This window comes from Muscardinus avellanarius (genome assembly GCF_963383645.1).
Source record: "Muscardinus avellanarius genome assembly, chromosome: 4".
In the NCBI taxonomy this organism is placed as follows: Eukaryota; Metazoa; Chordata; class Mammalia; order Rodentia; family Gliridae; genus Muscardinus; species Muscardinus avellanarius.
Genome location: NC_137789.1, coordinates 9,522,737 through 9,539,017, shown reverse-complemented (window position 1 = coordinate 9,539,017; position 16,281 = coordinate 9,522,737). Strand labels below are relative to the sequence as shown.

At 52.1% G+C, this 16,281-nt stretch overlaps 1 protein-coding gene across 2 annotated transcripts in view; it reads right to left on the bottom strand.

Annotated features, from left to right (window-relative positions):
• NDRG1 (N-myc downstream regulated 1) overlaps nt 1-5,835 on the bottom strand; it is a gene marked incomplete at both ends in the record, with an annotated part of 40,767 nt that extends 34,932 nt beyond the window's left edge. For both annotated transcript variants that reach the window (XM_080693832.1, XM_080693833.1), the window contains 2 exons: nt 1,273-1,308; nt 5,773-5,835. In XM_080693832.1, coding sequence (XP_080549958.1) covers nt 1,273-1,308; nt 5,773-5,835 — 99 coding nt within the window. The remainder of the gene's footprint in view (nt 1-1,272; nt 1,309-5,772) is intronic.
• Nucleotides 5,836-16,281: the final 10,446 nt, after the last annotated feature.

Below are 16,281 nucleotides of genomic sequence, written 5' to 3'. Positions count from 1 at the left end.
TAACTCTTTGGGCTTCAGCTTCCTCTACACTAAGAAAAGAGGCGAAGAAGACCGGTGCAGCGGTACATGCCTGAATCCCAGTACTTGGGAGGCTGAGACAAGAGGATCGCAGATTCAAAGCCAGTCTCAACAGCTTAGCGAGACCCTGTTTCAAAATTTAAAAATATTAAAAGGGCTGGTAGAATGTCCCTGAGCTCAATCCCCAGTAACACACACACACACACACACACACACACACACACACACACACACTAGAAACAAGAACTACTTTGTAGGACTTAAGGCTCAGGAGGATGTCCCCTGCAGAGTTAATGGCACACATCTTACAGAGACACGGGCTGTGCACAACATCAGCTTAACTTGTAATGTTCTGGATGTCAGTACTGCAGCGCTGTCCTTAGAAGCCAAGGCCTGGGACCCATGCTGGTGGTTCGTCAGAGTCTGGGCCAGTAGTTAACATGCAAAGGCCCATGTACCTGCAGCCAGTATTCAAGGCCTCTGGGACCCTGTGCAAGCCAGCGTTTCCAACCCCAGCCCGACATGTTCCTTCCTAAGACGATGCAAGGTTCCCTCCTGGGGTGGACAGTGAGACTCGGGATGAGGGAGCAGGGTCACATGGGGAGGAGAGGAGTGGAGGACAGGTGTGCAGAGACTGTGGACACCTGTGCAGGGGAAATGGCAGCTCAGGTGCGCGCACCTCAGCCTGCCTGTGGCCACACACCCCTCTCCTCTCCTCTTCCGGGAAGACACACGCTCCAGATGGGAGAAAGCTTTTTGCCATCTCCACAACCACCCCGGGGGACTCAGCACAACATGGGCTCCTGGGGGGGAATAAGGAATCCAGGACCTACAGTTGCTGAGGTTCTGACCCACTGAGGGCCCAGCCAGCTCTCTGGAGAGTTTGCTGCCAGGTAAATATAGCTAAAGATGCATCCCTGGCCCTCTCGCCAACCCTGAGCCCCATGCCGCACTTAGGTCCTGGGCCAGTGGCCCCAGGGAAGGCTGGCCTCATGGCCCAGGCATGAAGCCTCCCAGCACAGTGTCCCAGGTCCGCCATCATCTAACCATGTCCTTTGTATGCATCTGTCCTGCTCTCCTGGATTTTGGCTGGCTGCTGCGTCTTTGTCCAGAATCAAAGCAGCTTCAGTGACCAGTGGCACAAACCATTTCTTTCCCTCCCCCTGTCCCCCGTGTTTAAAGAGCGGTGGATTCCAAACCAACAGAAGAAAGGAGGGACAATGGGAAGGGGAGAGGACCACATCCTCTACTTGCCTGAACATCGAACTCCTGCAAGAGGCCAGTGATGGTCTGTGGAGAGACAAGACACAGAGATGAGGTCAGTTTCCACAGTCAGAGAATCAATATTGGAGCACACAGGCCTCTCTGCATCCTGCCTCAGTACCCATCCTCCCTGAGTCCTTACAAAGAGAGGCTTCCTTTTTTGTTTCAAAAATAACAGACCAACAGAAAAAGCAGACACACTGGCTGGATTACTTGGTGACAAAAGCTTTCGTAGAAAGAAGATCTGATGGTCCAAGCTGACCACAGCCTGGAGCTATGCAGAATTGTAAGTGGCTTTTAACTGGTCTTATCGGCCCACACCTGCAACACTTTTAAAACTCCAACCGGCCCATTATCCTTCTTAATTTTTTTTTCTGTGGCTGCCACTATTTGGATTCTGAATTAAGGCCCAATCTTTGATGAGAAGAAGAGGAGAGAATAGAAACTTCTAAGCTTTTCCCTCAAACTAAACATTATGAATTTCTGCTCACCAAATTTCATCTTTCACCATCACGCTCAGTGGCAAGAAAGGGCCAAGAAGACCAGGAAAGGGCCCCGCGTCTGTTGGAACTGTGACGGTGTGGCTCAGGGGGAAAATGACATTCTATGACACACCAGCGTGCCTCCCCTTGACCCAGAGATGGACCGCAAATGCTCTCCAACGGCCAGCCCCAGCCTGGCCCACCACTGACCCCAGCAAAGAAGATGGCTCTGTGGACCCTAAAACACAGAAACCTCCTTTATACAACAAGTGCTCAAAGACTCCATCTTGACAGATGTCCAGCTGCTGGGAATTAATATACCTTTGCATCCTAGACAATGGATAAGGACATCAGGAGGGTGCTAAATACACATGGTAGCAAAGGTTGACAACCATGGTGTGTGTGTGTGTGTGATGTGTCTTGGCAGGAAGGGTTGCAGAAAGCCATTCTAAATGACCTTCAAAAAGTCAACAAGTCATTGTCAACATGATTTACATTATGATGTGAGACTATGTCGCACCAATAAAAGCACCTTAGAAAAATATCAACAAGAGCCGAATGACAGTCCAGACTGAGGACAGACATCAGGATGAACTTTCCAACACCAAATCTCATTTGAAACACTTGACTGGGTGGATCTAAGAAACTGGAAGAGATCTCTTAACCACAACCACATACAGGTGGACTAGCCTGTAACCTGGAGTTTGCAAGTTCTTTGATGCCTAAAGATGCTCTAAAGATACCAGTGAGCTGCTGGAAATAGATAACATGTTTTTTGGGTTTTTTTTTTAGCACTGGGGTTGGAGCCCAGGGGGATTCTACCTCTGAGTTACACCCTAGCCCTATTCTTTTATTTTTTTTATTTTTTTATTTTTTTGTACTGGGAATGGAACCCAGGGCCTTTTCTATCTCTAGGCCTATTTTATACTTAATTTGGAAACAGAGTCTCACTAAGTTACTGAGAGCCTCACTAAGTAGCTGAGGCTGGCTTCGAACCTATGTGATTCTCCTGTCTCAGCCTCCCAAGCGCTGGGATTACACGTGTGCGCCACCACGCCTGCCTCAGATCAGATAACATGTTTTAAATGCACTTAGCCTTGGGTCCAGGAATGTCATCTGAGAGCCTTTCCCCCAGTCATGCCTGCACACGTGTGACGTGACATGCATGCCAGGTGTAGTGAGGCCCCCAATATTCTGCACCACTGTTTGTAATGGAGAGAGGCTGAGAAGACCCACGTGTCCACGTACCAGCCACTGACCCAAGAAACTGGTGGGATACTATGTAGCTGAATAAAGAAATGCAAGCTGTCTATGAGCTGACATTGGAAAGCTCCCTGCGACATGTTCTTACGTGAATAAAGCACGGCCCTGTTTACTATTTTCACATATTTTCCTAAGGGAGGGCAATAGGAATTTGTTGCTATGAATTTGTTCTGCCTGGGAGTTTTTTGCTTGGTTGTTTTCAAGACTGTCATAGACTTGGAGTGAAGATAGAGAAATGCAGTTAGCGCATGCATAGTACGTGGTAGGGGTGGGCCGACCACAGATCTGTTTTTGTAAGTGAAGTTTTATTGGGGCACAGAAAGCCCATTCTCACAACATGCTATAATGGTGAAACTGAGTAATGGGCATCTCTTGGTATCCAAGGGAACCCCCTTCGACCCTGGGTATACCAAAGTCCTCAAACGCTAAAGTCCCTTAGATAAAATGCTATAGTATTTGTATACAACCCACACAAATCCTCTTCTATACCTCAACTCATCACTAGATGGCTTGTAATACCTATTACAATGTAACTTCTACTTAAATATTGTTAGAATATAGTGTTTAGAAAATAATAAAAATTGTTCAGTAAAAATGCAGTTTTCTTTTCAAATATTTCTGACCCATAGTTGGTTGCATGTGGGCCCCCTGGACACAGGGCTGGCTGAAGTGGCCGCAGAGTCACAGGGCCACAGAGCCCAGCAGCCACCTGGCCTTTTGCAGAGGTTTGCAGAGCCTGGGGACAGAATGGTCATTAAATATTCCGCAGCTCCCCCAAGGCAGGCTTGCTTTCTGACTGTAGTTACATTGACTCTGAATGAAATTGGGCAAACTTTTTTCCATCTGAGAATGTGTTTTTTTTTTTTTTTAATCTGCAAAATGGGAATGGAGATAGGCGTCTCACATATTTAGAGTAAAACCCTCATGAGATTACAAACCCGAGGCAGAGCCACCGGTGGAGTCCTACAGAAATTAAACGTGTGCTCTGTAATCAAGGGCAGATGGACGGCCTTCAAGCCCATGTCCCACACTAACTATGTGACCAAGGACAAATTACCCTCCCTGATGATGAGGATTACAGAGCCTGGTGGCACCACGCCAGGGACAGCAGAAATGTGATTAGCCGGGAGCAGGCATGAGGGACTGCTCGATGAGCGTTAATGATTACTGTAAAAAGCATTTAGCCGAGCGTGGTGGGCACACTTGTAATCCCAGCATTTGGGAGGCTGAGACAGGAGGACGGTGGTTTAAAGACAGCCTCAGCTCCTACTTAGTGAGTCCCTCTGCAACTCATTGAGATTCTGTTTCAAAATAAAGAATAAAAAAATAGAGCTGGGGGTGTAGCTCAGAGATAGAATGCCCCTGGGTTCCATCCTTAGGACTGTAATACAAAAAGGAAGCGTTACTTGTCCTTGTAGCTTCGCTTTCAAGCCTGAGCCTCCACATTTTTTTAATAAAGTCATCAGCAGAGGCAGGGAGGAGTCTGAGAAGTCGGATGTGAGCATGATTTAATAACTAAATGGCAATTCTGCAAATAGGAAGGCTTGTCCGTTGTCAAAACAATTAGCCCAACATGCACCGCACCAGCCCGGAATGGAGGGCAGGGTCTTCTGCTCCCAACAGGAGGGTCTCTGTTCACAGAAGAGCTTTGAATGAAGAGACAACAGCCACTGCAGGTGCTGACGTGTAGTGCTCCTCTCCTGCACAGCCAGCGCCCACCTGCTCAGTGTGAATCGGTGCGCTGCCTCCCACCCAGGCCCACACACGGAGGCCCAAGCTCTCCAGGCACAGCTGAGAACACACAGCATAAAGAGTGTGAAACATTTACCAAGCATACAGAGCTCTAAGTGCCACGGCCAGGCCTCGGCCCAGGCTGCATGGCCCCAGAGTATGTGGCTGCACCACTGAGCCATGAGGTGGGCAGACCCCGAGGTACCCAGGCTCCGTGTTTTATGATCTAGAACCACAGATGTCAGGCACAGGGCTGCCGGGCAAGCCTGGTCCAATGACTGCACTTCATAAACGGGCAGAGAAGGACCCCAGCTCACGGTGCTATGGTACTTAGTGGTCCAGCTGGAACTTGTGTCAATATCATCTACCCCTGTGCATTCAAGGAAGCAGGGAGATGTGTGCGTGTGTGCGCACGCATACACACACATACACAGAGTTGTGCATATGTGTGTACATGTGGGGCATGTTAGTTCAGATATGTGCATGCCATGCACATGCGTGCTGTGTACTTGTTACGGTGGGGTTTGGAGTGTCCCCCCAAAGGCTCTTGTGTTGAAAGCATGTCCCCCATGCACAAGACTCAGAGGTGGAATAACTGAATCAGAGCTCTAATCTTATCAGTGGATAAGGTCATTGTAGGTCTGATCATTGGAGTGGATTTACTGGTAGTAACTTAGTTAGGCAGGTAGGGTGTGGTTAGAGCAGGAAAGTCACAGCTAAGAACTTTGTGACTTTGGAGACTCTGTCTGTCCCTGCTCACTTCCTCGCTCCCTCTCTGTGTCCAGCCATTGAGTTGAGGTCAGCCTCAATGCCACACCGGACTGCCACGATGTCTGTCTTGGAGCCAGCCAACTATGGACTGTTCCTCTGAAACTGTAAGCCAGATAAACTGTTCTCTGTGTTGTTCATGTCAGGAGTTTTGGTTGGAGCGGTGGAAATGCAGACATGTGGAGGGGAATGTGGAGCACGTGGAGGGGAAGCATGTGGAGGGGTGGCCATGGGCATCTCCACTCACCTCCCCTTTCTCCACCAAAGGCTTCACCTCGGCGAGATCCACGTCCTGTAGCTCTCGAGACATGTCCTCGCTGTCACCTGCCTGCAAAGAGGGAAAGTCAGGAGGTCAGCACTTCCTGCCAGGAGGTGCTTCCTAAAGGCAGCAAACCCAAGGCTGGGGAATGAGAAGGGAAGAGGCTGGGCCTCGCTCTACCCAGCAGACCTTCCCCCGCACCTGCACTATGGTTAAGAGGAAGTACCAAGGTATGTATGCCCAATACCCCTTCCCAGCTTTCCCGCTGGGGCTGAGCAGCAGATTTCCTGGAAGAGGAAATGAAGTAAATGGACACAAATACCTTTCTAACAAAGCAAATGGACAGAGACTCAAAAGCAGGTTTCCACACCAAGGCCTGGCCACCCCCTAGATCAGGATACTTCTCATGCATTTTAGAAGGAGACACATACACACACACACACATACACACACACACACACACACACACACACACACACACACACACAACTCTAGGTTACCTACTGAGCTTGGAAGGGCAGGGAACTGGGGGAAAACTTTAGCCAAACCCTGACAGGTGTTGAGCACTCTAGGATTTTGAAGAACAAGGACAGTTAAGGCCGAAAGCAGGACTTAAGCTGACAAGGGAGGCAGGCTGGCACAGGTGGCAGGGGCCCTCCTTCTCCTTGACTCTACCTCCGGGCTGGTACACAAGGGCCAGAAAACACGGGCTCCAGGATATTTGGAGCAGAGCTGCACCAGCCTGGAATTTGACCTCGTGATCTCCTGGGGTAGCCAGGCCTGGCAGGGCGGAGCTGTACTCCCCAGAGCTTACTCTGGGAGTTGAAGAGATAAGCATTCATCTTTACTATTGTTAGTCAAGATGAAGAACTGAAACGTCTCTCAATACCTGGGGGAGGGATGAGTGTTACAGTGGAGGCCTGGGGAAACGTGAAGGGCAAGAGGGGAGCCCAGGCCACGCCCAGTCCTCTAAAGGGAACTCTATGGGAACAGCCTGGCCAAGGCCTTTGAGTGCGCACCAGACCCCACTGCCCAGGCCCTTTGGAGGCCATGCAGAGAGATTCTGAGATTCCAGCCCAGGGCTTCTGCACAAAGCCAGCTCCTTGAGCCCACAGGAGCCCCGTGAAACTCTGCCCTGAGGTTAGCCGGCCAAAGCAGGGCCCCCAGGACCCACGCCCGGTGCCAACACATGGCATTCTGTGGGCAGATCCTTTTGGGCACCGGATGCTCTGCTCTGGGGCCAAGCGTGATTTTTCTGCAGCAGATAACCATCCCACAAGAATGCCTTTATGCAGTCTTTGGAGTCGCTGCTCCAGAACATTCCGAAGACAAAGTCAGTTTTATATCTGCAAGCATTCCTGGGCAGCTGCCAGCTCAGAGGCAGGAGGCATGAAAAGCCAGGGTCTGTGAGCCTTGCTAATTGTGCATGCCCATGGTCCCGAGACCCTGGCCCGTGGGACACCTCGCCTACACAGCCAAGGGAGCCTTCCAGAAGCCCAGAGGCCCAGCAACACCACCCCCCATGCTGAGAGTAAAAGGACTTCAGGGTTCACAGGGACCTCTGGACACATCCGGCTCAACAAAAAGCTAGGGGCAAAGCCGGGGTCTTCCAGAGCCTCTGGCTGGGTGGGCGGCCGCCTCCTTCAGCCCACCTGTTAGTTCGGCCAGGCAGGAAGCTCACCTCTCCGGTCCCTCTCTGCCTCTAGCGCCTGCATATTCCAGGTGCTCCCGGTGCCTGGAGAGAGCAGCAAAGCACACAGTGGCACGTTCATTTAAGTGCCCTTTGAATGGTCACTAACCCACCAGAGCAGAATGCCTGGAAAACATTTCTACACGGATAAAGACTCGGTACATGCAATCGTTCAGTGCACTGTGGTGGCTGGCAGGAGCTGTAATCACACTGGGATACGAAGCCGGCCTCTAGCAGCTCCTTCCTCTGCCTTGAGAGCAGACAGAGGCCACGCTCAGCCTCCGGTTCCTCAGTGTGCCCTGGAGAAACCCCTTTACCCTGTACCTTTTCTTCCTCCTCTGACTTGGCCCCACAGACTGCAGGAGCACAGGGCTGCAGAATGGCCGAGTTCTCTCAAGGGTCGAGGAGGAGGGGCTCCATTTGCAAAGACCCCTCAGCCAACTCAGGGCCCCGGGGAGCCCAGAGGAGAAGCTACCATTGTCTGTCTCTGCATCTAGCTCGGCTAGGGCTGACTCTGGCTCCCAGGGGAGCTGGGGCAATGCCTAGAGATATTTTGCCTGTCACACACGGGGATGCTACTGGAATCTAGAGGATGGAGGCCAGGATGCTGCCGACCACCCTACCACACCCACAACAGCTTCAGGACCTGAGCCAAACGTCAACAGTGTGGAAGCTGAGACAGCCCGGTCTAAAAGGAGGACTCTGATGTCTGCAGCGAACAGGAGAAAGCTTGGGTAAAGAAATTGGATACAGGAAGCTTTGTGCATGTCCTTGGGATTGTGTGTGGGGGTACATGGCACAAACACAATTGCCCTGTAGGGTGGGGTTTGTCCTACCAGGTCACTGCCCCACGGTGGGGGCTGTGCACACACCTGGGCTCCAGCACACGACCTCTGCTCCTGGAGTCCCTCTCCCGCCCCAGTGGCTGGACCCAGTGTGTGGTCAGCTGCAGAGACTGAACGTGAGTGGTCGTCCCACTTTAACACTCTGGATAGGGACAGTCATGGGCCAGTCCCCACCATCTCAGATGCCCCAAGCAAAGAACTTTCCAAATTTCTTCAAATGCTTTTGGGCAAAGGAAATGTTATAAGAAAGTTCAATATGCAAAATATTTTTAAAGTATTTAAAAATAAAAAGCTGGGGTGCCTCTGCTGCAGACAGGTAGAAGACCTGGCCCCTCCTCACTACCAGCCCACCATGCCCTGCCCTCAAGAGCTGCCCATAGAGAGCACAGAGCCCTGGATGTGGTGCTAAGACAAAAACAGCCATGAGCTCTGTTGAGGAGCACCTCTAGGTGACAGTCTGAGGATTGATTGGCCTTGACCAGGCCCAGCTCCAGGTCCCAGGAAGCTCAGCCTCCAGGGCTGTGCTGCCCTTGGGCTCAGTCAGATGCCTGCGGCAACATCCTGTCCCTCTGTCTCCCTCAACGGCTGCTGTTCTGGGGCAGGGGGATGTGGTCCCACCGCTGGGTCTCCAGATGTTCTGAAAACCAAAACTGCTGGCTCTTAGAAACCAAGAGCTCTTCATTGTGGGGGCTGCTTTGGACATCTTACGGAGTTCATCAGCATCCCTGGTTCCTCTGGCTGCACCCCCAAGTTGTGACAACTGCAAATGGCTGTAGATGACACCAAATGTCTTTCTGGGTTCCAAACCAAGCCAGGCTGATCTTGGCAAGTCCTGATATAAAATAGATATCCAGAAAATGTCCCTTAGTCGCAATGCTTATTTAGCCTAGTATACACTCTCACACTCTCATGCACACACACACACACACACACACACACACACACACACATACACACACACACTCACCACCCCCATCACATGTATTCAGAGAGGAGGCAGCTGAGCCCACAGGGGCCAATGACCCTCCTGAGATTACACGGCATCTGGGGGGGCATGGGAGGGAGACACATCACACACACTTACTCCCTCAGAGCGGGAGTTCACTGAAAGATGGTCCCAGTAGAAGCACTTTCCAAGGCTGTCTGGTCTCCCCCCACCAGGAAGGAGGGGTGCTGGCTGGGGTCCCCATGCCTACTCCCCTAGAGGGGCCACAGCCAGGGCTCACCGCCTCCAGTGGACCAAGACCAGCCTCGTTCAGCCAGGAAAACAACTCCCTTGGCACAAAGTCAGTGCTGGATCCCACCGCCACCTAATGGCACGTCCTAGCTGCAGAATGTCAGGACCAAAGATGGGCCAATGTGAGGACACAGGGAAAGCCCACGCATAGCTCCGTGAGGGGACAAATGCCCTGGCGCCTGATCTATCGGGACAGTGGACTGGAGCTGCCCACCCACAACTCCATAACTGACTTTGGTCTCCAGGAAGCAGGCAGAAGCCCCAATAGATGAGGAATTAGGTTGGGACAGGTCTCCTCCTGCTAAAACTACCCTCTAAAATCAGGGCTCCCAGTCACAAGAGAAGCTATGTGACTTTGGAACCACTTCTTCCTCTCACACCTATCTACACCAACAAGTTCAAAAAAAAAAAAAAAAAGCAACATCAGACACGTGGAAAGCAGCCTAGAGCTAAGGAGAAGGCTGCTGTGGGTCAGACTTGAGCATCACCACTGATCAGTCTTGGGCCTCAGCTTGCTCAACTGCGACATGGGCATGAAAACCCCTGCTCCCAACAAGAAGCAGCAGAGCTTAACCAACGGCACAATGATGCTGGTGAAGAGCTGCTTAGTTAATCAGTGTACCTTCCTTCCCTGGTGGCTTTGGGACCTGGGGGTGTCATGAAGATGCAGCGTTTGTTTTATACCCTGTTAATCCCAGAGTAGCCCATCAAGCAGGGGACACATAGAAGATGTTCAGAAAATGCCACAAGGGTCTCCAGCCCTTAGACCAGTGTCCCGCTGAGCTTCCTCTCCACTGGGAACTTAGGTCGATGAGTGGCTCAGGCCCAGAATTCAGGACAAATTCCTCTCCTGTTCACTAGACCCAGGAGACAGTAAGTGATTAGCAAGAACATGGTTCCAGGCCAAGCCAAAACCAGGAGAAGGGAAGAATGTAACCCCAGGACGGCAGGCAGAGGCATCTTGGGCAATCTGAGGCTACCTGAGACTTGTTAACCAGTTACTGGGGGACCAAGGGGATACATAGCCTACGATTCTCAAAAGAGCCTAAGTGAGGTAATAGGGGCACTGGCTTAGGAGTCCAAGGCATGGGAATCATGTCCCTTCTTGCTTCATGACTCTGAGAAAGGCCTTCTCTGTTTTCCCCATCTGTAACATATGCACAGTGTATATTCTGTGGAAATTGCACAGCCCATAACGAGATCAGGGTACATAGAAACCCAGGCAGGAAACTGCCACACAAACACCAAGGGTGCACAGGGCTCTTACCAGGGTCCTGCTGAGGTGAGCTATGGCCAGAGTAGCCCCACCACTTAAACCAAGACCTTCTCCTCCCCACCTCTGACCCCCACCTGTTAAGACGGGGAGTCTCTACTCCCCTCACGAGAGCTACCTCAGGGGCCCTCCCAAACCACCCCCTTGAGCAGTCTCTCCTGGGCCCCCATAGGGTGGGGCCAAGGGGGCAGCCAGCAGAGATGCCTCCATGACCTGCTCTGGGATTTCCAGGACCCGGTGACCACAATGAGACCCTGTGCGACAGCCACAGAGCCACTTCTACAGCAAAACCGGGTTCCCATTCACAGCAACCCCAGGAGAATGACACCAGCACATCCACCATTTAACAGATGGGTAAACTGAAGCAGAGAGCGGTTACCATTTGTGTCTCAAATTAGCAGGTTTTAAGCTGGCACAGGTTCAAGCAACCTTAAAAAGAAAAGTTAATAACAATATCCCATTGCCTAAATATACGCACAGTCCTTGGCTCCGCCCTCTCTGCCCGGATACAATGTCCCGGGGAGGCCTGCGTGTGACGGGGAGGCATTTAGTGGGTATGGGTGAGTGGGGACAGTCACAATCTCTCCTTGAACCCTGCCCGTCACCACTAAGCCACCACCAGTAGTCCCAGCTCGGGGAAAAAATCCTATCTTAGACTTTTCTATTTTCCCTTCACAGTATCCAGAAGGGTCTCTGTTGTTAGCTGTCCTGAGTTGGAAAACTCTGAAAATGTTTGCACACTGCATCCTGCCATTTGTCCCCCAAGGAAGTGGTTGCGGGAGGGTGGGTAGTACCATGAGCAGTCCACACTTGGGCAACCGGAGGCGCAAACACGACCCATGAGCCTCCTGGAAGCCATGGGTGTAGACTCCTCCCCACTGAGGGAAGGGAAGGGCGCCACGCTCACCCCTTCGCTTCACAGAAGCAGGGCTTGGGGGATGGTGGACAAGCAGCCTCCTGTGTCCTTCAGTGAGGCAGACAAGGGAAGGGTGCCACGCTCACCCCTTCGCTTCACAGAAGCAGGGCTTGGGGGATGGTGGACAAGCAGCCTCCTGTGTCCTTCAGTGAGGCAGACAGGGAGGCCAGGCGAGGCCGCCGGCCAGTTTAGCACCAATTGCTATCGTCAGCAGCTGGCCCAGATTTGGTCCCCTCGGTAACGTGCCTGGTTTCAAAGCCATGTGAAGGCCAGTGTTCTTTTACACGCTGGCTCTCTATAGAACAGGTCTTTAAAGGGGGAGAGGGGGAGCCAATCCACAACACTGCTATCTGACATAGCAACTTCCCCAATGCAGCAGTCCCCAGAAAGATCCAGAAAGCAGCACCATCTGCTCCAACCAACGCTCCTGCCTTACTGTGGACACATTCTTCGGTCGACTGTTTGCTCGAGAGATTCTATGGTCCAGCCGCGAGCTGCTCCGGGCTCTCTTGGTGTTTTCTGGACCTTTACGAACTGAAGGCTCTGGGAAGGGAGACAAGGTTGACAGCCTGCGCGCTCAGTGTTTTTTCTTATGTAATCAGCCCAGCAAATGCTATGGCTGGACCTTCAAGAAAGTTCTCTGGTTTAGGGGAGGAGAAAGTCAAGAATAGGATTTTCAAAAGTTTCAGAGAGATCACAATCAGCGAAAAGGGGTACAAGGCAAACATTTCCAGACTAGGAAACTCCCAGGGCCTCAGGGCGCTGCGTGGAGCCTGAGGCTCGGTTGGAAGTCAAATCCAGGTCCCCTGGCAGGCCACCAGAGTCGCTTCCTTCCCTGGGTACTCGCTGGAGTCAAAACCAAATTTTTGTGTGTCCCACTGGAGCCCAGAACGGAGAGGTCAGGGAGGGAGGCCGAAGCACAATCGCAGGAAGAGGGAGGGCTCAGGAATCCACTGTGATCTACCTCTCCACAATGCCTCGGGACCTTCCTGGCGGTTCTGACCAGAGGGAGTCTTGGCAGTGGAGTTTTGGCTTGGCAGAGAGAAGACAGCTATCTAAGGGGCCAAGCCGAGTAACTGGAAGTCCAAAGAAGGACACTGGTCACCTCAGAGGAAATGTTCTGTGAATCTGCAGGGCAGGCCGGAGCTGCACTGGATGGTCTGAGATAATTTGTTGAAATCACACAAACAGAGCCAGTGTTAGCTTGGGACGTGGAAATGGGTCCCTCATACAGAGCCCTTTGTCCCCATGCTAAGGAGATCCTTCCTCAAAGCAGTCTCTCTGCCTCCACCCAATGGAATGGCCCCATCTTCCCAGTGCAAGATGGCCCCGGTTATATCCCTCAGAAGTAGAGGTGTCCTTTTAATGGAATGGGCACCATTCCATTAAATGGGCACCATGAGCTCAAGGAAATGCAAAAGCAGAGAGCCAGCCAACCAGTGTGACCCGGCAGGACACAGGGGACCATGTAGAGCACCCAACCCAGCCAGGAAGAGAAGCCAGGGAGATGGGGGTGTTCTGGAGAAAGGAATAGAGGATGTCAGAGATGCTAAGAATTACCTATTATCAGCAGAATCCAGAGCCTTCAAATGTCCATATTTGAAGAAGGCTACTTGGAACCCTCTCCAAACCAGAGTGGTAAAGCCAGAGGGAGACCGGGACCCCTAACTCTTTGAGCAAAACTCTGTGCAGGTTTAAAACATATACTTGTTTGACGGTTTCCCCAGGTTCTGGAGATACCATCTAAATCCCCAGACTGCTAAGAAGCCTCCCTTCTGACCTCTTGAGGTGGAGGAACACTTTTCTGCTCAGACAAGCCCAGGGAGGGAGCCAGAAAGCAGGGGGAGGTCTACAAATGCTTCAGGGGAGATCAGAGACCAGGTCAGGAGAGGCCATCTTTGGACCCAGTTCTGCAGTCAGGTCCAATCCCTCATGCCAAGACTCACTCCCCACTGTTTCCTCCAGGGCCTGGGTTTCTCCTCACTTGAGGCCCACCCTGGAGAACTCAGCTCCATACTGACACCCAAGGGTGGCCCTCCACCCCTTCACAGCCTCCACCCCTTTGGCCCTCAGTCTCCACCCACCCCTCAGCCCATCCACCTTAAAAAGGTCAACCTGCTCACAGCAAGGCCACACTCAACAGACACCGCCAGCCAGCCCGGCTTGGTGGCCACGTTTAAGAGAAAGAGTAAGGTAGGAAAGCAAGCTGTGCACAGGATGCCACCAGGTAGGCAGCCTAGAAACGAGGCCGGGGAGCCAAGTTCATCCTCAAGCGATGGGCCCGTAGGCTCTGGGCGGCCTTGAAGGGCAATGCTGGAGTGTGGAAATGGCTAGCGTGGCTCACTGTGATCCAGACATACTCACTTGATTTGGGACAGTCAGGTCCCTTGCCCAGCCTTTAAATTTTCTGACCTAAGAAGCAAGATTACCTCCATCCTCGATGAGATGAAGTGATGATGTACAACCACAAGGTACATCCAGCATACAGGAGCTACCTACCGCGAGCATCCTTCAGTTACTACACCTGAGGACGTGGGGTGGCCACGAAGACAGGATACCTGTGGCCACCCCCTCCTCTCTCCTTTCCCCCAGCATTCCCAAGCAGCAGGTCTCAACTGGATGCCCTCAGTCTACCTGCCCAGAAGCTCAGCTTTTGGAAAAATCACAAAAATCAATGCTGGGTGATCTCACAGTTACGGGTGGGCTTGGGATGAAGGGCCTCAGCCACGAATTGCCAAGGAGTTGACTAGAGTATGTCTTTCACGCTGACCTACACAGCCCTCCCACATGCTGGGCTCTGTTCTCAGGTTATAAGAATTCATTCCACTGATACCCTTGTGTTCTGAGAAGCCTGTGCCTGTGATTTTCATTTGACAGAAGAGGAACCTGAGGCTCAGAGCTCCTGATTGCCACTCTCTACGTCCATTCTGGCTTGCTCTCTACAAGTGCCCCAGCGTATTGTCCTGCAAAAGCACAGAGGCTTTGGAATCTCACTCTCTGTGTTCAAAGCCTGGCTCTCCCACTTTCAGCCATATGGCTATAGGCAAGTCTTCAAGCGCTCTGGCCTCAGTTTCCCCTTCCATTCAATGGAGCTGATACAGCCCAGCCAGAGCTCTCAAGTACTGAAGAGACTGAGAGGAGACAGTAACTATTCTAAAGAGAGAGAAAGTGAGATGTCCTGTCACTCTCAGGCCTCCTTCCTGGCCTGTGGCCAGCCCTGCTCCCTGCTAGAACCTTCCACCTAAGTCACCCTGCTGTCTTTCCTGCTGACCCACAGGGTCTTTGAGTCACACCTTGAATGGGCGCTCCGGAGTTGTTGGGTCCCAAGGAAGAATTGCAGCTTTGAGCCATCAGAAAGTCACCTGACATCTTTCCAGCCCGTGAGAGCAAGCTTTGGCCAGCTCAGATCACATCAGCTGTCCATGCAGGAAGAGGCTGCCCAACTCCATAAAGCTACCCACTCAGCAGGGGACAGTGGCTCTTTTCTTTTTCTCACTAAGTTGATTTTGCTAATCTTAAAATACCCAATTTATGCTTTTAAAAAAAAAATCACCCATATTGTGCCTCCTCTGCTCCAAAATGTCCTCATCACAAACTGAATGAAGATTCCAATGTACATCTGCTCCTCCGTCGCAGACAGGCAAAGCCAAGTCCAGTCTCTCCCAGGGAGCCCTGGAGAGGGCCTGGAGAGTGAGGCCGGGTCCTCGCTTGCCCTTGGCTCAAGCCTCCCTTGTTCCCATCTGCAAAGCTGGAAGAGGTTTTGTATTCCAGTCCAAATGACCCAACCAATGGTTTTAGCAATCTCTGGCTTGGCTGTCACTCACTCCAGAAGAATTCCTTCAAGAGGGGAGACACTGAGACAGGATCCAGGCAGGAGCCAGCTCCCACACCTCCACCCATTCAGGCACCCACTTTCCTGGGACCCTACCTAGGGGATCAAAGGGGAACAGGGCAGCAGGCTAAAGCTGTTCAACACTGCATGCATGCGTTCAAACTCCTCCTACATGCTGGGCACTGGGCCAGGTGCCAGGCCCAGGCTGAGGCAGACAAAGTTCTCCTCCCCACCCTGGCATGGCTTAGTATATCCTAGAGACAAGGTTACACAGAGCCGAAAAGCCACAGGGCAAGTGATGCCCCTTGTTGTTGCTTATACCAGGGCAATAGCCCTCTGGGCGTTTACCCTCCCTGCCCAAAGCCTGGGGCTCCTTGGCTCCCCGGCGCCTTCCCTGGCTGGGGCTGGCCCAGCCCCTGCTCTGTGCCATCCTCTGCTCTTGCCCTAGCCGGCCTGGTGACAGCAGGCATGGCTTTCCTGAGTGCCTTGTCTCTTCCAATTCACATTTGTGAAACATGGTCAGGATCCCCAAGGGTCTAAACTGGAGGAGGCAAGCTGGAAGTTTTGCCTTGAAACTGCATTTTCACAGCAAGAGAAAGGGGCTTGGGGCTTGTATTGAGAGACTATGTTCATTGGGGCAATGCGGGGAAAGGCAGGTCCAGCTGATGGACATTAAAAGGCTGTCGAAAGCCCACGTGGTGGCC